Genomic DNA, 16,803 nt, shown 5'->3' with positions numbered 1-16,803 from the left:
CGAAGCACGGAGCAATAATAACGTCAGCTCCGGTGCAATAGCATATTAATAATTAATAATTAATACAGCATGGTATGAAAATTATGAATGGCTGACGGGGAGCAAGTCAAAAAACAAACTATTTTGTTGATATTGTTTAATTTTTGAATATGATGTTGACAATAAATTCAAAAAAACTTCAGAAAAAGAGTTTTGCCTCTGGTCGTCTGGTACGATTGACATATTGAGTTACCGTGCTCTTTTGCCATCTTCCTAATTTCTCAACCCTGCTCCTGATGATGCTACTTACGAAAATGTAGAAGCCTCCGAAATTATTTCTGTCTTTAATTTTAATCATATACCTACCATCCACATCAGCATATGTTGAACGCAGTTTTTCAGCTTTAAAGCGAATTACAAATTTTACTAGAAACTCCATTAGTCAAAATCGATTATCCAAATTATTCGTTTTAGCAATAGAAAAAGAAGTGCTTACAAACTTAACGGCAGATCAAAAGTTCTATAATCAAGTAATTGACCACTTTGCCAATACAAAACAAAGACGCATTGAATTGGTTTATAAAAATTTCTAATTTACTTTTTTAATTTTGTTTTTTACTAATAAATAGTTGTTGACGTTTCATGTTATATTTTTTGTTAGAATGTGTTACTTTATAACTTGAATGTTATTTTCATTTTTATTTGAGTTTATTGTCGTTATTTTATTATTATAGATGGCTTATATTGTATAAGTATATGCTTTACTTTATACCTATTTGAAGAATATTTTTTATTTTGTTTTACCAAGTTGTTAGGACTATATGAATTAACACCATACAGGAAGCAAATTATAGATAATGACTGACCTGAGGTCCCTGGTTCTTGTATTCTATGTCTTAAAACTTTGGGTTACTCACTGCTGGCCGACCCAACCAAAATAGTCACGAGCCGCCACTGCTTGAAACAGATTAAATTAAAACAAAATTAAACAATTAATATTTTTTTATAGATCCATTTAACTGTATAACTTGTGCAGAATTACCCTAGGGCTGTCCACCGTAATCCACGCCCACATATTAACAGAAAAAGGTCCGGTACGTTTGAAGCAATCAACGTAACTTTCATTGTATCTCGTCTTCCTTGGTCTATAGACCCAAAGACGACCACTGGGGCATGACTGAAAAATTTTTTCGTCGGAAACTACCACTCAGGTCCAAAACCTAGATGTTCTAACGCGAAACCAATTCTTGCTTCCATATGATAAGGTCTAAGAATAGTTATTATTATTATTATTATACAATAAGAATGGAGTAGTGGCAAAGCCTGTGATGCTCTCCTAATACCATGTCCTAGTACAATTTGTGTGAAAATAATAATCATATACAAATAATACCTAGGTAAGTTACTAAATGAAATGTACAAAGCAAAATTAATTACTAATGAACTTAAAAGAAAAAAAAGTATACATCAAACGTATAGTTGGAACAAAATTAATTATAATTACATTTAGGTTAGACCATGATACAAGTAAATATGGTATGGACATCCCATGAACCAAAACTCGTCTTCTTCTGCGCAACGTTATCTGACGTCATGTGGAATGAATGACCTTCCACTGCTGTGTTGACATCTGATGTCAAATATCAATTTTAAGGGTTATGAGGCAGTTATGAGTTTTTGTGGTTATGAGGGTTATTGTTTATTGTTACCAAACTGATGCGTAAAAACAAATTGGTGGTTTGCTAGCGACCTAGCGTTGTTAAAAAAATAGCGGGGATGATAGCAAATAATAAGAAAATATGTATATTTCAGCCGAAGATACTCTGCAGAATAAAAATTGTGAAACATTGCAAATTGTTTTTACACTGATTGTGAATAGTAATAATAATTGTACAAAGAATCTCGTACATTTGGTAAGTACAAACCAATAATTTAATACACAACTATTAACCAGTATGGCGATCCTGTTACTGTCATTTGGCCGTCAATTGCCTTGGTGGTAACACGTCTTCCACGACTGTTTGCTGGTTACCGGTGACACTTTCTCGTTGAATAGGGCTGGAGTTACTTTGGGACTGGAATAGTGTTCTTTCCGGTCCGTTAACTCAATAATTCTAGTACAGTCTGTCGTAACCTCAAATCGTAAACACATCAACCTTTCGTTGACAGATAGCGAAAATTACTAGCCTCGCGCTATCTTTGTTTAACACATAGGTTAGGTTCCTCTCTGTCGAATTCCGACCACAGGCAGTTTGCCGTATTTTCTAAAAGTAATAGTAGATCTAGTGACTTTAGTTGGGCTCGGTAAATATTTCAATTTCCCGCCTGAATACAGCCAGGTGACGTCAGCAAACCTGCGTATGTCCATACCATATTTACTTGTATCATGGGTTAGACTATGTCTAAACCAATTTCAAGTATTGAGTCTAATATGTTCTTAAAACTGTTAATAGAGGGAGCAGATATTATTTCTAGAGCCAATGAGTTCCAGGAATCGAAGATTTTATTTGTAAAGAAGGATTGACGTTGTTTGGTCCTGAACCTTTCTTTCGCCAGTTTTAAGGGGCGTCCACGTAGTCGGTTATCTTGATTTAACACAAAAAGATTTTGCATCTTCTGGTCAAAGAAACCATTTAGAGCTTTATAGGCGAAAATCATGTGATAACCCAAACTTCCCGCCTTTAAATTGACCTTGAAAAAGTTTGAAGGGCCCCCGAAAAATTCAAAAATTCAACATTTGGCCTTGGCTATGATCGTCTAACAAATGGGAACCTACGTTGTGTGTCTTTTTTTTGAAAATTGGCTGGAAGACGTTTTTTCATGCAAGTGCATACACTGCGTGTGATTCGAGAGCGCAAGAAATAATAGACAAAATTGTTTTGGAGGGGGAACACGGCACCCCCTCGGAGGAGGAAAGAAGCTGCGAAGATTTACTCCTCAGCGCAAAAACCCCCTTGTTATTATTCACGGATATATTACATTTCAAACACCTTAAGATATATGAAAAAAGGACACTCGCGAATTGACAGACATACACATATGAAAAACGAACAAACGCAAAATTCTATACCTCTGTTTGGAATCAATGTAAATATTTGAATATCACAAATTTAATAAAAACAAAGCAAAATCCGACTTAAGTAACTGGATGCACAAGTTATTACGGGCGTGTAGCGGCAGATTTTTAAAGTTACGGCAGTTAACTGGAGCACAACAAGAGTACCCCTGGACATTCTAGCATAAGCGGAGTTTGGGGCTACTGGTCTGGGGCTGTTCTCCCCCAACGACGGTGATTCTATCTATCACAAAGCCTACCCGCACGCATATCTCCATTACGAACGTGCCCTGCGAAACTAGGCCGCTACGATCACAGATCCGTAGTTAGGTCTCGGCTAGCACGAAGCCGACAGCGTTACAACACCGGCGATCGCCCCCTGACTCTATACAAACCCCCAGACTTGTGCAGGTGACGCGATCAATCTCGCCAGCTCGACTAGGAACCGAACTCCGCTTCTGCCACGTTTTCTGTGTTATTTAACCTCAATTCCATTTTTAAATATTCAATCTCTTATAACTCTGATATTAACAACAACTAAACAAGTGTTAAAGTTTCAACGAGCAATAAACAACATTTAAATTCGCCATACAATCTTGTGAAATTTAAACAACAAATAATTCATAAGTGAGATTAAAATTAGACATCAAATAATTTATATGATAGAAACATTCATCAACAAAGTATTTACAAAACAAACTTAGCAAGGATTTATGAAACAAAAGATCTGGGGGTCGATTCTCGAACTCGTTCGAATAAGTTCCGCATACGCAAGTGGCCAACTTCCGAACGGTTTTGAAGATTCGGTATTCTCGAACCGCGCGCACACGTTGGTATACGCAAATGTTCGAGCGTATACGAACGTCAAGTTACGAGTGGGTAGATGCGATCGCATTTTGGTTTGCGAGTGGTGAAAGCTAACCTAAAACTCTGTTTGGTTTTGGTCGTGGGTAGATGCGATCGCATTTTGGTTTGCGAGTGGTGAAAACTAACCTAAAACTCTGTTTGGTTTTGGTCGTTCTGTGTTAACGTCAATATAATATCTTTAATCTGCTGTATCTGTTAATATACATTAATAGAAAGGGTTACCATTCCAAAAATACACAAATTGTAATGTATCAATTTGAATGTGGGAATTTTATAATTTCATTTACAATTTTGACATTTGTGATGCAAATTGCGATATTTTGGGTAATTTCTAATAATACATTAACACGTTCTTATTATGGTTGTAACAATAATTTTTAGGTGACTCTGGCTAGCCACTGCGAACATTTCAAATATACGTGCAGTTGTTTCAAAAACAAAAACTAAAAGGAATTCTGAAATAGTTATTTACGTGGCAAGCTTAGTAAATTAGCCTTTACGGGCGAGCCGGAATGTTTGCAGGGCGAGCGACGTAGGAGCGAGTCCTGTAATCCGGTGAGCCCCAGTAAAGGCTAGTTGCAAGCGAGCCGCGTACAACGTTTTACTTCCTCTTGCTGAAAATCCTGAAAATGAACAACTTTGGGATCTCTAGAAATTTTACTTGAAGTTACAGTCATAGAAATTATAGTCATTTTCCATAGTTTGCTCCGGTAACTATAGAAAATTGAATTGTTTGAAAATAACGCGACTGTCAATTTGTAAATTCGATTAATAATTTAAATGGTTTAATTTTGTTTCTGAGCTCTGTTAATTGTGGAATTTGATGAAGATGAAGAGTTTGAAGGTGATTTTAACGTTAGTATTAGCACAGTATTAGTGAGATTAAGAAAAAGGCCGACGCAGCAAATGTGTGTTTGATTCCGGTGCTGTCATGATAACGTTTTACAGGCAAGGTGCCTGTAAAGCTGCCACGGTAACGCTTTACAGGCAGGGTGCGTGTAAAGGCTAATTTACCGAGTTAGTTCAGACGACAGTAAACGAGCTTTAACAAGACAAGAGGAAGTAAAATCATTTACTGTACAAAACGGTTGTAATGGTATGCATAAGTATACCTGAATAAACATCGGGTAACCGAACCCTAAGAATTTTCTATAAACTAGGAGAGTACACGCAGTAATAAAGGTATTAATATGCAAATACCTGCTGGCTGCGGTGGTCCCACTCAAAAATAAACATTATTAAGTTTGTATCTGCATCATTATAAAAAAATCACAAGAATTTGTATTAAATACGTAGGGTTGCATAAAATCGTAAAATCAACAATTTTTTGATGTTTTTTTAGTCTGTCAATTATTTGGGATTAAAATCCTAATTAAAATAGTAAGTATCCGACTTAATGTTATCCTTGAGTCGTACTTCTTAGTTTTGAACAATAAAGAGAATTTATTGTAATTTACATTGCAAAAAAGGAATTGATAGTGTTATTTATAATATTTACCTACTCCTATAAATCTTTAAAATACAATTTAAAAGAATTATCGTTCCATTTTGTTGGAAATATTGTATTCTAGTTAAAGTTCAACTTATTTTAATATAAATTTGCATTAAAAGGGCCGTAATATGCATTGCATATTCCAAACTGTAAAGAAAACTAAAAAAAAAACAATAATACTTTAAAATAATAATTTAAATCGAGACAACCGTGCTAATACGTGTTTTGTTGCTTAATAAATTTGAAGGTAACAGATTAAAATAGTCCTTCTTGGATTCAAACTCACCCCGCGTGAGTTCTGCCAACCATCGCATTTAAATATCCTCTGTATTTTTCCGCTGTTGCCATATCCTCACTCGAACAGAGGCCTTCGTATGCGCATCGAGTTGCTATTCGCATTGAATCTCGTTCAAGAAGACGGATTTTCGTTTCGAATAGCATCTTGGCTCGATTTAAATTATTGCTTTAAAGTATTATTGTTTTTTTTTTTAAGTTTTCTTTACAGTTTGGAATATGCAATGCATATTACGGCCCTTTTAATGCAAATTTATATCAAAATAAGTTGAACTTTAACTAGAATACAATATTTCCAACAAAATGGAACGATAATTCTTTTAAATTGTATTTTAAAGATTATAGGAGTAAATATTATAAATAACACTATCAATTCCTTTTTTGCAATGTAAATTACAGTAAATTCTCTTTATTGTTCAAAACTAAGAAGTACGACTAACTGCCCATTCACAATGGACATAAGACATAAGAACGAGCGCATAACATAATTTACGTTTTTGGTTTGTGTCTGGCTTATGCTTATCTACGTTCACAGTGGACAGAGTGAACTCTGTAAGAATTGTTAAACTGCGCAAACGCAGAACGGAATAACTCCCGGCGAAAGATAGAAACGGCTAACCTCAAACTGAGTCAATCAAAATATCTAACCTACAATTCCATACGATATTCGAACTTGACAACTCGCAGTACAGAACGAACTCGCAGTGTGAAGCTTTGATTATAATTCATATAATATAATCAAAGGTGTCAAGTGCCAAGTGCCAACTGTCAAAGGGAATTCAATAGCAGCATTCAAAAGTCCCTAGATTTTAACATAATTTTGACATAATTCGTGCACAAAGTTGAACTTGTTTCGCAGTGGGTAGTCAGAGTCACCTAAAAATTATTGTTACAACCATAATAAGAACGTGTTAATGTATTATTAGAAATTACCCAAAATATCGCAATAGTCCGTTGTTTCTTCATACATATGTAGCTATTATGTGTACTACACAGAAATCGGCTGTTTCAATTTAAAATTTTTAAATTTGCATCACAAATGTCAAAATTGTAAATGAAATTATAAAATTCCCACAATCAAATTGATACATTACAATTTGTGTATTTTTGGAATGGTAACCCTTTCTATTAATGTATATTAACAGATACAGCATATTAAAGATATTATATTGACGTTACAACAGAACGACTAAAACCAAACAGAGTTTTAGGTTAGCTTTCACCACTCGCAAACCAAAATGCGATCGCATCTACCCACTCGTAACTTGACGTTCGTATACGCTCGAACATTTGCGTATACCAACGTGTGCGCGCGCTTCGAGAATACCGAATCTTCAAAACCGTTCGGAAATTGGCCACTTGCGTATGCGGAACTTATTCGAACGAGTTCGAGAATCGACGCCCTGCTGTGGTGTGAAATGAACTTGTACAAATAGAAATATTATGTTAGGTTAAAACTGTAGAGCATGAAATTTACGTTCAATTAAAATTATACAACATAGGAAAATTACTGAGGTTAAAATTGTGAGATTAAAGAAATATTGTATGAGGTGAAAAATTGCAAAGTTAACAAACTTTACAGAAGATTGATATTTGCCACACTTTTTCAATGATTCAAACAAAGAGTTTACATTATGTCAAATTATATCATGATCTAAGTGATTGGTTACTTAAAAAAAAAAAACAATTTACTTTGAGAGTTTAAAATACTGCGAACTGGTTACCCCAACAAAACACATAATAAACAAACACAAAAATATCCAATCATCGCTCCGAGGGAAAAAGCGTCTCGGTGATGTAAATTTTAAATCGTTGCGAGGAAAAAGCGTCTCGGTGATGTAAATTTTAAAATCGTTGCGAGGAAAAAGCGTCTCGGTGATGTAAATTTTAAAATCGTTGCGTGGAAAAAGCGGATGTAATCAATCTGTAGCGTTGGGAGGGCATGCCTTGATAAATTAATCAATCTGTAGCGTTGCGAGAGCATGCCTTGATAAATTAATCAATCTGTAGCGTTGTGATGACATGCCTCGATGAATTAATCAATCTGTGGCGTTGTAAGGCATGCCCCGATGAATTAATCATGATAACGATGATAACCGCCTAAGGGAAGAAAACATTTTCAACCCCTCCCGCCAGTTCGCAGTATAATTAACTTGTTTAACTGCCGTAAATGAACTATTAGCAATCTTGTGTGAAGAATTTAGAAGTATTATAATGTAACACTTACGTATATGCATCCAGGGACCTATTCGTAATTAAACATAAGGTGTTTTTCCTGACTAAGTGAATTTCATGAAATCTTCTAGCAAGTGGTTTATTTAAATAATCCTGATTGTTAAATTGTGTTTGCATTAGCTGACTATTAAGAAAAACTAACTTGATTGGTAACAAATCAAACAATGAAACAAATTTACAGCACGTGTTTCGCGTCGGCTGGAAGTCCGCATTTCTCCGATCAAAAAGGTCGCAAAAATTAGCCGCGCGGTTTGGGGACAACAAGAGTGACGTCAGTTACGATTGATTGTCGTTAAACAAAGGCTTCCTCCCATTTCATTAACTATCAAACCAAATCATTTTAACCTAGCGCTTACCACGTGTTTACACTCACACAAGCACATTCAGAATGAATCTACGCCATGCAGTTTCTCTCTCCCTACCCATCAACCAACCCTGTAACTAAAAACTCCCTAGCGCTATGTGCTGCCATCTAACTCAATAATCATCCAAACTAACCCCTAAGCGCTACGTGCATATTTGGTTGCCTATGTTTAACGACTTCCTTTTTGTGGTTGAATTTTTTTTTCTTTCAAATTCAGATTATTCAAGTGTGATTTCGCGCCGCTGTTAATATTAATTTCAGCGCGAAAACTTTGATTTAAATTCGGTCACCACAGTATGTTCATCTTTATGCCACTTTTCTTTTTTTTTTTTTGTTATTCTGTATTATCAAAGCAGTCTGTATTGCCAAATTGATAAAGATTTACAAATGAGATAAAAATAAAAACAACTTTTGATTGCTTTATATTATCAAAAATGGAAATGAACCGCAATAGTAAATTTTCATAGAAGCGATTTCTTAACAATGAATCATCGAGTAAACATCCTGGACGGAAAAAAATTGTCTATTTTTCAAGTGTTTCGAGAATCGTTTGGTTCAATCATTGAGGTAGAATGACAGGAGAGAGCATACCCGATTTAACCAGAGATTTAACCAACGTTACATAAACGCCAGCAAAAACCATTTATGACCCTTTCCTTCTGTGCCCTTTCCGTACCACAACGGGTGTAGTCGGACAACAACACAGGGTCAAAGGCGGTGCCGTTTGGTTTAAAATGGGTTCATAGGGACTAAACAAATCTTAAGATTTGCTTAATTATTATCGTATAAAAACATACAGCATGTTATTAAAAGGTACGTACAAAATAAAATCGAAGTATGGGTGCTAAAAGTAAAAAAAAGTTCAGGTAAAAGTGTTATCCTTTTAGAGATAAAAATTATTAGAATTTATGTTCAAATTTTTCGTTTCTATAGCAACATTTAGTCTTGATCTTGACAAAAGTTTTATTGTTACAGTTGCTAGGATTTACTAAAATAAATTAATTTTACCTACATATCTTTCAGTAGCGTCTAAAAATGTTGAATCAGGGTTAATTTTCCCCTTAGAATTTTGATAACACAAAATAAGTTTTTCAGACTTCTTTGACTTCGCGAAGAACTGTCAATTTTGTTATACGTACCTTTCAATAACACCCTGTATATATTTCTACCAGCATAAAAACTCAGGTTAATTTTACAGCTGCTGCTTTTACATTCTATCTAATTAAATTATTTTTGTTTTATGCCCAATACCCTCCAAACGCGCCCGTGGCAAAACCTGGTTTCAAACAACCACCATTGCAGCAACACCTAGTGTATATTAAGTTGCATAAGTTTAGGAGGAAATATAAATATTTTGTAATTATTATCGAATGTGGATGCTACATATTATACTAAAAATAATGTTTGATCTAAAAAAAATATACAGGGTGTTATGCAAACTTTTATATAATGACACTTTGTCCAAAGCCCTATTGTTCAAGAATTAAAATTGAAAATACATGGACTATGAAAATCGCGACGTACAATGACAATCATTTGAGAAAGTCTGAGACAGTAACATTTTCATAGTGGATTATTTGAAATTTATTTTTCCGAGGTTTTAGTCCATCGTAAAAAAAAGACAAAAAATACTAATCTGATTTCTTTTTGATCGTTGTACCAACGATTATAGTTACTTTCAACTCAAACTTTCAGATTAACTGTAATTTAACAAGACAAACATTTTATCAAAAACAAATTTTCAGAAGCTGTTTTTTTGATCGTAGGTATTTTCATTGCTCACTTATCAGTAGTGTACACGGTCATTCTCGAGCAGGCCCACACCTTAAAAATTCAAGATGCAACCAAAATAGTTATTTAATCAACTAGTTGGGTAATGACAGCGATTAACGATCGAGCAATTTTAATTACACGAGCGACCAAAGGGAGCGAGTGGACTTAAAAATAGGCGACATCGTTAATCGCCTCCACCCCACGTGTTGATTACAATATTTTTTAGACGGTCGTAATTTTCGAAAACAGCAATTTGAATAATATTTTTAACATTTGTTATGCAACCAAATATACTTGAAATGTCTAAGTTTGCTTTGACATTTTATCACAGTATAGACATCAATCAGTAGGGACAACTCGTGTCGGCGCCTTTGATCTTTCTGACCCGAATTTTAAGCCATCATCGGTGGTCGTTGCCCAAAATATTTCTAGATGTCACCATCCAATTTAAAAAGTATCACAAACGCTTCATTTGAAAATTTTAAAATTGATTCGTGTACACAATTTACTACACTTTGTGCAAATGAATTTTTGGAAACGAATTAAAAATGATCTAAGGTAATAACAACAACATTTTGTAACTAGTTGATCTTAGAAATCATACAGTCTATTGTAATAAATAATGAATTAAGCGCTCTATCCTATAACACAGATGCCGTGTTGAAATTCAGATTTGGCCCCGCTTCTCTGATTACGATTTTACGTTTCATTAATTTCTTTTCCATGATGGTTGTAAATGGTTGTAAAATTCAACGTTATTAGAAAACACTAATATATGTACATTTAATTTTTTTACAAAAAAATTAAACAGTAAACAATGGTCCCATCAAAACTTAAACAATGCTTTTTAAAATGTCTCTGTGAAAATTACACTTAACTGCAATAGTTAGAGCGGCCAGCAAAAGGAAAGATGACAGCACGTGACCAGCGCAGATCGCACAATTTCGATTGGTCGAGTCCATTGTGAGCTGAAGAGAGATACATTTAATACACAGCGGCTCGCGTCTACTCGTTGTTGATTAGGTTTTTTCTTACGAGAGGTTGGTGTGTCTTCTCGAGTTGCTTTGTGTTTTCCAGTGTATTTCTTTTATAATAACTAAAACAGTCTTTTTAAAGACAAATTTAATTAATCAAATAAAAAATAATTAATAAAAAAGTTAAGAAATGTTGTATGGTACGACACTGGTGACTTGAAACCGCGCAGCCTAAGCTCCGCCCATGTCATCTTCTATTCTGCCGGCCGCTCTACACCGGAAGATTAGCCTTAAACCACTTAAAACATCAAAACCAATGCAACTAAACTGCCAAATTTCAAATATTTCACATTAAAGTCACTAGATAATCAAAGTACCGCAGTTCAATGTCACAATGTGTAAGAAAGAGAAGTACCTTGCGTTGCGCGCCCTCATACGGTCACAAGACAAACGACCACCCATGAAAACGAGTCAGTAAAAATAGCGAGTTGTCCCTACTGAATGATATCTATACTGTGATTTTATTAAATTGATATGCAACCAACAATACTCTAACATTTCTGTCGAATTTATTTTATTTAAATTTGTTTTACAATACATTTTTGATTAAAAAAAAAAACATCCTGTTGATGCAATTTTAAAACATCGTGTTAATTTTAAAAATCTTTGAAACTGAAATAACAAACTTTAGTAGATTGGTATGCAACCCAACAATACATTGGCATTTCTGTAAACTTTAGTTTAACTGGTTTAATCGTTGAATAATGAGACTCATTAATTCATTATTGATCAATTTTGAACACCAAATTTGTTCGTAATTTTCACATTAATAAACGATAGTCAAAAAATACAATTTAAGCACCATAAAATTTGTATTTTATACCATTAAAAATTAGCTTACTCTCAGGAAGTAAAAAAAATAAAACATAGTTATCTCAACTTGTCTGTTTTGTACACGGTTGTAGAATAGATAGGTTGATACACTAGCATACATTTGCATATCCCTGGTCAGCGACGCCAATTGCCGATCGCGTCGCCTGGTTTTTGACGTTTTAGGGACACAGAACTCTATAGGCATCTGTCTATAACCGATGTAATTAATAAAAGAAATCGTATTTATCGACTCCGATCAAATGTCATTTACAAATTTTGTATTGTTCATAAAGCAATGTAAACCAAAATCCCTAAAATGACTAGAACGATTTCCGCTCGACAAGGTAGAGGCGCTAGCTGTCTGTGTCCTTTCCATGGATATAGGGATCGAAAAAAAGCGTCGCCATCCCAAGCCATTAGTGTACAAACCTATCTATTCTACAACCGTGGTTTTGTAACAACACTGACGGAACGTCGGATACTGTCATCATAATCATATTAAAATTGACATTTCGACAGAATTGAAAACATTATTATCCATCCTGACGAGCTCTTGTATTGAATTTATTTATTTTTGCGTTTAATCTAAATAAATTGAATAACAGAAAAATCAATTGGCGGTCAAAGTTTGGCTGTTTAAAGGCCGCCTTTGGTCATAGTGAATTAGAAAAACAAACTTTTTCCAAATCAAACACTGTTTAAATTGAATACAGGGTTTTTCACGCAGAATGGCCGATTTAATAATGTATTTATGCAACTCAAAATGCATTCTCACAGGATACGTCACAAGTTTTTCATTTGAATAATTTTTTAAAATCATAGTTATCCATGGAGGTAACTAGAAACATCCAATCAAATAAGGTTTGCTTCAATTGTAAGATAATTGTTAATATCTCCGTCAGTATCATGAGTATAATGTATGTATAATCTAATAGAAAGGATGTGGTGAAGAATATTTATCATAAGATGTGTTTGAAAATATGTTTAATGAAATATTAATCTTACATCTGACATGTTCTCGTTTTGAAATAGACGACACCTTTTGTTGATGAAAATAATAATTTCTTAACAATAAAAGTTACCTTTCGAAAGAACTACAAACAGAGAAACGGAATTTATTACAGCGACAGAACTGACACATTTCAAGATGACGTAAGTTAAAAATACACATTATTCCACATATAATAAAATAAAAACAAACACATCCACTCGTAGATTTATCAAATTCAATTTAAATCGGTTAGGGATATTCAGGAATCACTAAATTTCTTCGCGCTTTGCGCTTGACCCTTATTTCTATTATATTGGCATTACTTTGATTTTGTTTTTGTGCCGTATTTGACAGATTTACTTTATTTTACGAAAAACTACAATCTGTATTTAATTTCTAGTTAAAAAGAAGAGTTTCTTAGGTAAGTTTTCAAACGAATGTGGATAAAATTTTTGTGTTCTGAAATCGACTTCAGTAAGTTGGTCTGTCAATGTAATTAAGGAACTACGTCTCTGCCATATATTTTTAGAATAAATATGGATGAAAATGAAACAAATCATGACAACAGAAGTGAAGATGCGTCAAAAACTGAGGAAAAATCGGAAGAAAACGCCAAAAGATTTAAAGCCAGCGACTCTGGTTTAGGTAGGTCAGAAGAGTCATCGAGTTCGTCAAGCAATACTGACCAAGAGAATGCCAGCACCAGCACTGACATAAAAAATGGTGTTGGTGATTCAGAAGCGGTAGCTCCCTCCGTTACATTTCGCTTGTCCAATTCTAAGAATCGGAATTACCGGAATAATCACGCAAGTGACAGGTGAGGAAGAAATGTCATTTTAAGTATGGTAAGCTAATTTTGTGCAACAGTGGAGATCGTGATGATCCAATGGGTGATGATGAAGAAACCCCAAGAGTAGCAGTAGCAGAACTTCCAATGGAAGAGGGAGACGAGGATGATAATGATTGGGAAGACTATGATGAGGATGATGATGAAGAAGATATTGAAGGAAATACATCCAGCGAAGACACTCATTTATTTTCTGATAGCAGTGATGACTCGACCATAATTCTTGATACTGATGAAACAGATATTTCTGATCATCCTCTATTTAAAAAAGAAAAACCAAAACATTGGTGGTCTGCCATTAACGAAATTAATAAGAGACAGTTAGGTTATAGTTCTAAATTACAAAGTCGTGAACTTTTTCAAAGAAGATGTTACGGATCTTTGCATTGTGTAAAACGTTTAGAATTAATGTATAAATTGGAGGAGCACGCGGGTTGTGTAAATAGCTTAAATTTTCACCCAGATGGTTCCTTGTTAGCTAGTGGAGCTGATGATTTAAAAGTTGTTATTTGGGATTGGAAAGTAGGTAAAACCCTGATGAAATACAAAACGAAACATAGGGGTAATGTCTTTCAAAGCAAATTTTTGCCCTTATCGGGGGACTTACATATTGCATCATGTGCAAGAGATGGACAGGTAACACTAGTTTTCTTAAAATTTTCTATTCTAACACTTTTTGGTGTAATGTAAAGGTCCGCCTTGCTCAGTTATCCAAAGAAGAGGGTGTACGTAATGCAAGATTATTGGGATCTCACAAAGGACCATGTCATAAGTTAATTGTGCTTCCAGAACAACCTCAGGTTATTCTTAGTGCAGGAGAAGATGGCGCTGTTCTCAATCACGATGTCAGAGGCCCAAAGAGCACCAAGTATGTCTTTCAGATATACACTGACAAAATTTAAACAAATTTTTTTAGAATTGTGACAGTTAAGGAGGATACAAAGACAATAGCATTGTACAGTATACATGGCCATCCTTTAAAGTCACATGAATTCTGTGTTAGTGGTAGAGATTCAATTGTTAGAGTTTATGACCAAAGAAAATGTAATAAACCTTCAGCTACCTTCACACCATTTACAAAGGTTGTTAAAAAAGACATTTATGGACATGATTATATTTTCATAATTTTTAGGTAAAAGGTAAAAGCCATGGTAGAAACTATCATGTAACTTGTGCAGTGTACAATCACAATGGCTCTGAAATTTTGGCATCATACAGTGATGCGGATATTTATTTGTTTGATACAAAAGATCCAGAACCAGGTAAATTTATTCATCAATATCAGGGTCACCGAAATGGAGCAACTATAAAAGGTGTCAACTTCTTTGGCCCAAAGTCAGAATTTGTAGTTAGTGGTTCAGATTGTGGACATATATATTTTTGGGAAAGAAATACTGAGGCTCTTGTACAGTGGTTGCTTGCTGATGATAATGGAGTTGTAAGTAATGAGAATATTCATTTACTGTATACTACAACTTTGTTTAGGTCAATTGTCTTGAACCGCATCCTCAGTTACCATTTATTTGCACTAGTGGATTGGATTGGGATGTAAAGGTGTGGGTACCCTCTTGTGAGGAGGAACCTACAATGGAAGGTTTAAAAAACACAGTCAAAAATAACCTGAAAACCAAGTTGAACAATACGGATGCGTCAGACATTAATGAGAGCCAAATGTTGTGGATGTTGTGGAGGCATCTTAGAAACACCAGTAGGCTAAGGGTAAAAGAAAAAGTTTTCAGTAAACGCATATAGACTGGTCATTTTGTAGGCATCAAATTTGCTTAATGTTAGGGACTTCTTCCACACCTATTCGGATTCTAATTCTTCAGGATCGGAAAGCATGAGCAATTCTGACGGCTCAGACGACGACTTGGATAGGGCACCAAATTGTAATACTTCTTAATCAACGAACAAGGAAATGGTTATTTCAGCATTGTTTTCTAGCCTGTTCTCTATTATGTTATAGTTACACCTACATTACTTATTAAAATTACCAACTTTTATTAATCATTTTATGAAATGTATATGTAAAATGTTAACTAAAGTATTAACATTTTCATAAATATGTGATTTAGTTGTATGAATTTATTATTACATTTCAACTAGGAAATAAATTTGTATGATACATGTGATTTAAATTTTTAAAAAATTCCAATCACTTGCGCCAAGCCGGCATAAATAGTTAAAGTAAAAGCCCCTACAATAAGTGTAACAACAGCTTTAACAAAAAGTCCAACCCAGGGGCCAGCCAATAAAAATTTTAACACTAGATCTAAGAGTAAAGGTTTATATGATGAAAATACCAACAGCGCTGTTACCACTGGCTTAAAATTGCTCTTTAAATCATGTCTAGACCACAACCATATCAGTGTTGCTGTTGCAATATGCTGCACCAAGGAAATGTTCGACTCAAGACACTTCTGAATATATTTCCAATCAAATTCGGCACCTCGAGCTCCAACCCAAAGTAACAAAGCTCTAGATAATATAACTTCTGCAGTTGCCCAACCTATTCCTGCTGTCAGGACTTTGCTATGGCCTTTCCCAGGTATTCCCGCCAACACCACATACAACCCAACTAAATCAGCTAAATCTACAGTTGACTTTAAAAATTCCTACAACAAATAAAATGATAAAATACTATGATACGAGACTATTAGTGAACATACTCCTAACACATCACTTCCTAAATCTGAAACGTTGTCGGGAAAGAAAGTGGCTAAAATTAACATTTTTGCTAACTGTGTGAACATGTAAATGCAGCCTGCTTGAATACATTTCCAAAAAGCCCCATACTCTGACCTAAAATCCACAAATTTTATTTTAAAATCACCACACATTCACATGACGACTAACAGTCCCGAATATTTATATGTAAGGTAGTATGGAACGTAAATCAACGCCACACAATTTCCAAAATGGTACAAAGTCATTGTTAATACAAGAAGAAATTCGATAAATTAATTTGTTCTACAATAGAAATTAATTTTTTCAATACTTTTAGGTTAGAAATGCTATTACATGTCACTTGTCAAAGTAATGCAGTGAAGTTCGTCCAT

The 16,803-nt window shown here is 34.5% G+C and overlaps 2 protein-coding genes across 2 annotated transcripts; one reads left to right on the top strand and one right to left on the bottom strand.

The window, feature by feature from the left end:
- The first annotated feature begins 13,221 nt into the window (after window positions 1–13,221).
- On the top strand, window positions 13,222–15,876 carry LOC135130602 (DDB1- and CUL4-associated factor 8). The gene is made up of 8 exons (XM_064058006.1): window positions 13,222–13,371; window positions 13,427–13,714; window positions 13,765–14,380; window positions 14,437–14,612; window positions 14,661–14,826; window positions 14,877–15,182; window positions 15,230–15,463; window positions 15,513–15,876. Exons 2-8 carry the CDS (start codon window positions 13,434–13,436, stop codon window positions 15,645–15,647), a joined length of 1,914 nt encoding a protein of 637 aa, XP_063914076.1. The 5' UTR covers window positions 13,222–13,371; window positions 13,427–13,433; the 3' UTR covers window positions 15,648–15,876.
- Window positions 15,722–16,790, bottom strand: LOC135130627 (BOS complex subunit TMEM147). The gene is made up of 3 exons (XM_064058034.1): window positions 16,601–16,790; window positions 16,414–16,546; window positions 15,722–16,359 (listed from the first exon to the last, which is right to left on the bottom strand). The coding sequence occupies exons 1-3, from the start codon at window positions 16,675–16,677 to the stop codon at window positions 15,886–15,888; spliced, it is 684 nt and encodes a 227-aa protein (XP_063914104.1). The 5' UTR covers window positions 16,678–16,790; the 3' UTR covers window positions 15,722–15,885.
- Between the last annotated feature and the right edge of the window lie 13 nt (window positions 16,791–16,803).

Source organism: Zophobas morio, unplaced genomic scaffold, assembly GCF_036711695.1.
Source record: "Zophobas morio isolate AGI-343-1 ecotype UQ-CSIRO unplaced genomic scaffold, CSIRO_AGI_Zmor_V1 ptg000002l, whole genome shotgun sequence".
In the NCBI taxonomy this organism is placed as follows: Eukaryota; Metazoa; Arthropoda; class Insecta; order Coleoptera; family Tenebrionidae; genus Zophobas; species Zophobas morio.
Note: the sequence above shows the minus strand (reverse complement) of the source record. Positions and strands in the feature narration are given on the sequence as shown.

Excerpts from the sequence above, each read along its gene's own strand:
- LOC135130602 (XM_064058006.1), top strand. The coding sequence starts at position 13,434 with ATGGATGAAAATGAAACAAATCATGACAACAGAAGTGAAGATGCGTCA. Across the intron at positions 13,715-13,764 it reads AATAATCACGCAAGTGACAG|TGGAGATCGTGATGATCCAA; the intron begins GTGAGGAAGAAA and ends TTTGTGCAACAG. Across the intron at positions 14,613-14,660 it reads AGAGGCCCAAAGAGCACCAA|AATTGTGACAGTTAAGGAGG; the intron begins GTATGTCTTTCA and ends AAATTTTTTTAG.
- LOC135130627 (XM_064058034.1), bottom strand. The coding sequence starts at position 16,677 with ATGACTTTGTACCATTTTGGAAATTGTGTGGCGTTGATTTACGTTCCA. Across the intron at positions 16,547-16,600 it reads ACATATAAATATTCGGGACT|GTCAGAGTATGGGGCTTTTT; the intron begins GTTAGTCGTCAT and ends TGTGGATTTTAG. Across the intron at positions 16,360-16,413 it reads TAGGAAGTGATGTGTTAGGA|GAATTTTTAAAGTCAACTGT; the intron begins GTATGTTCACTA and ends TATTTGTTGTAG.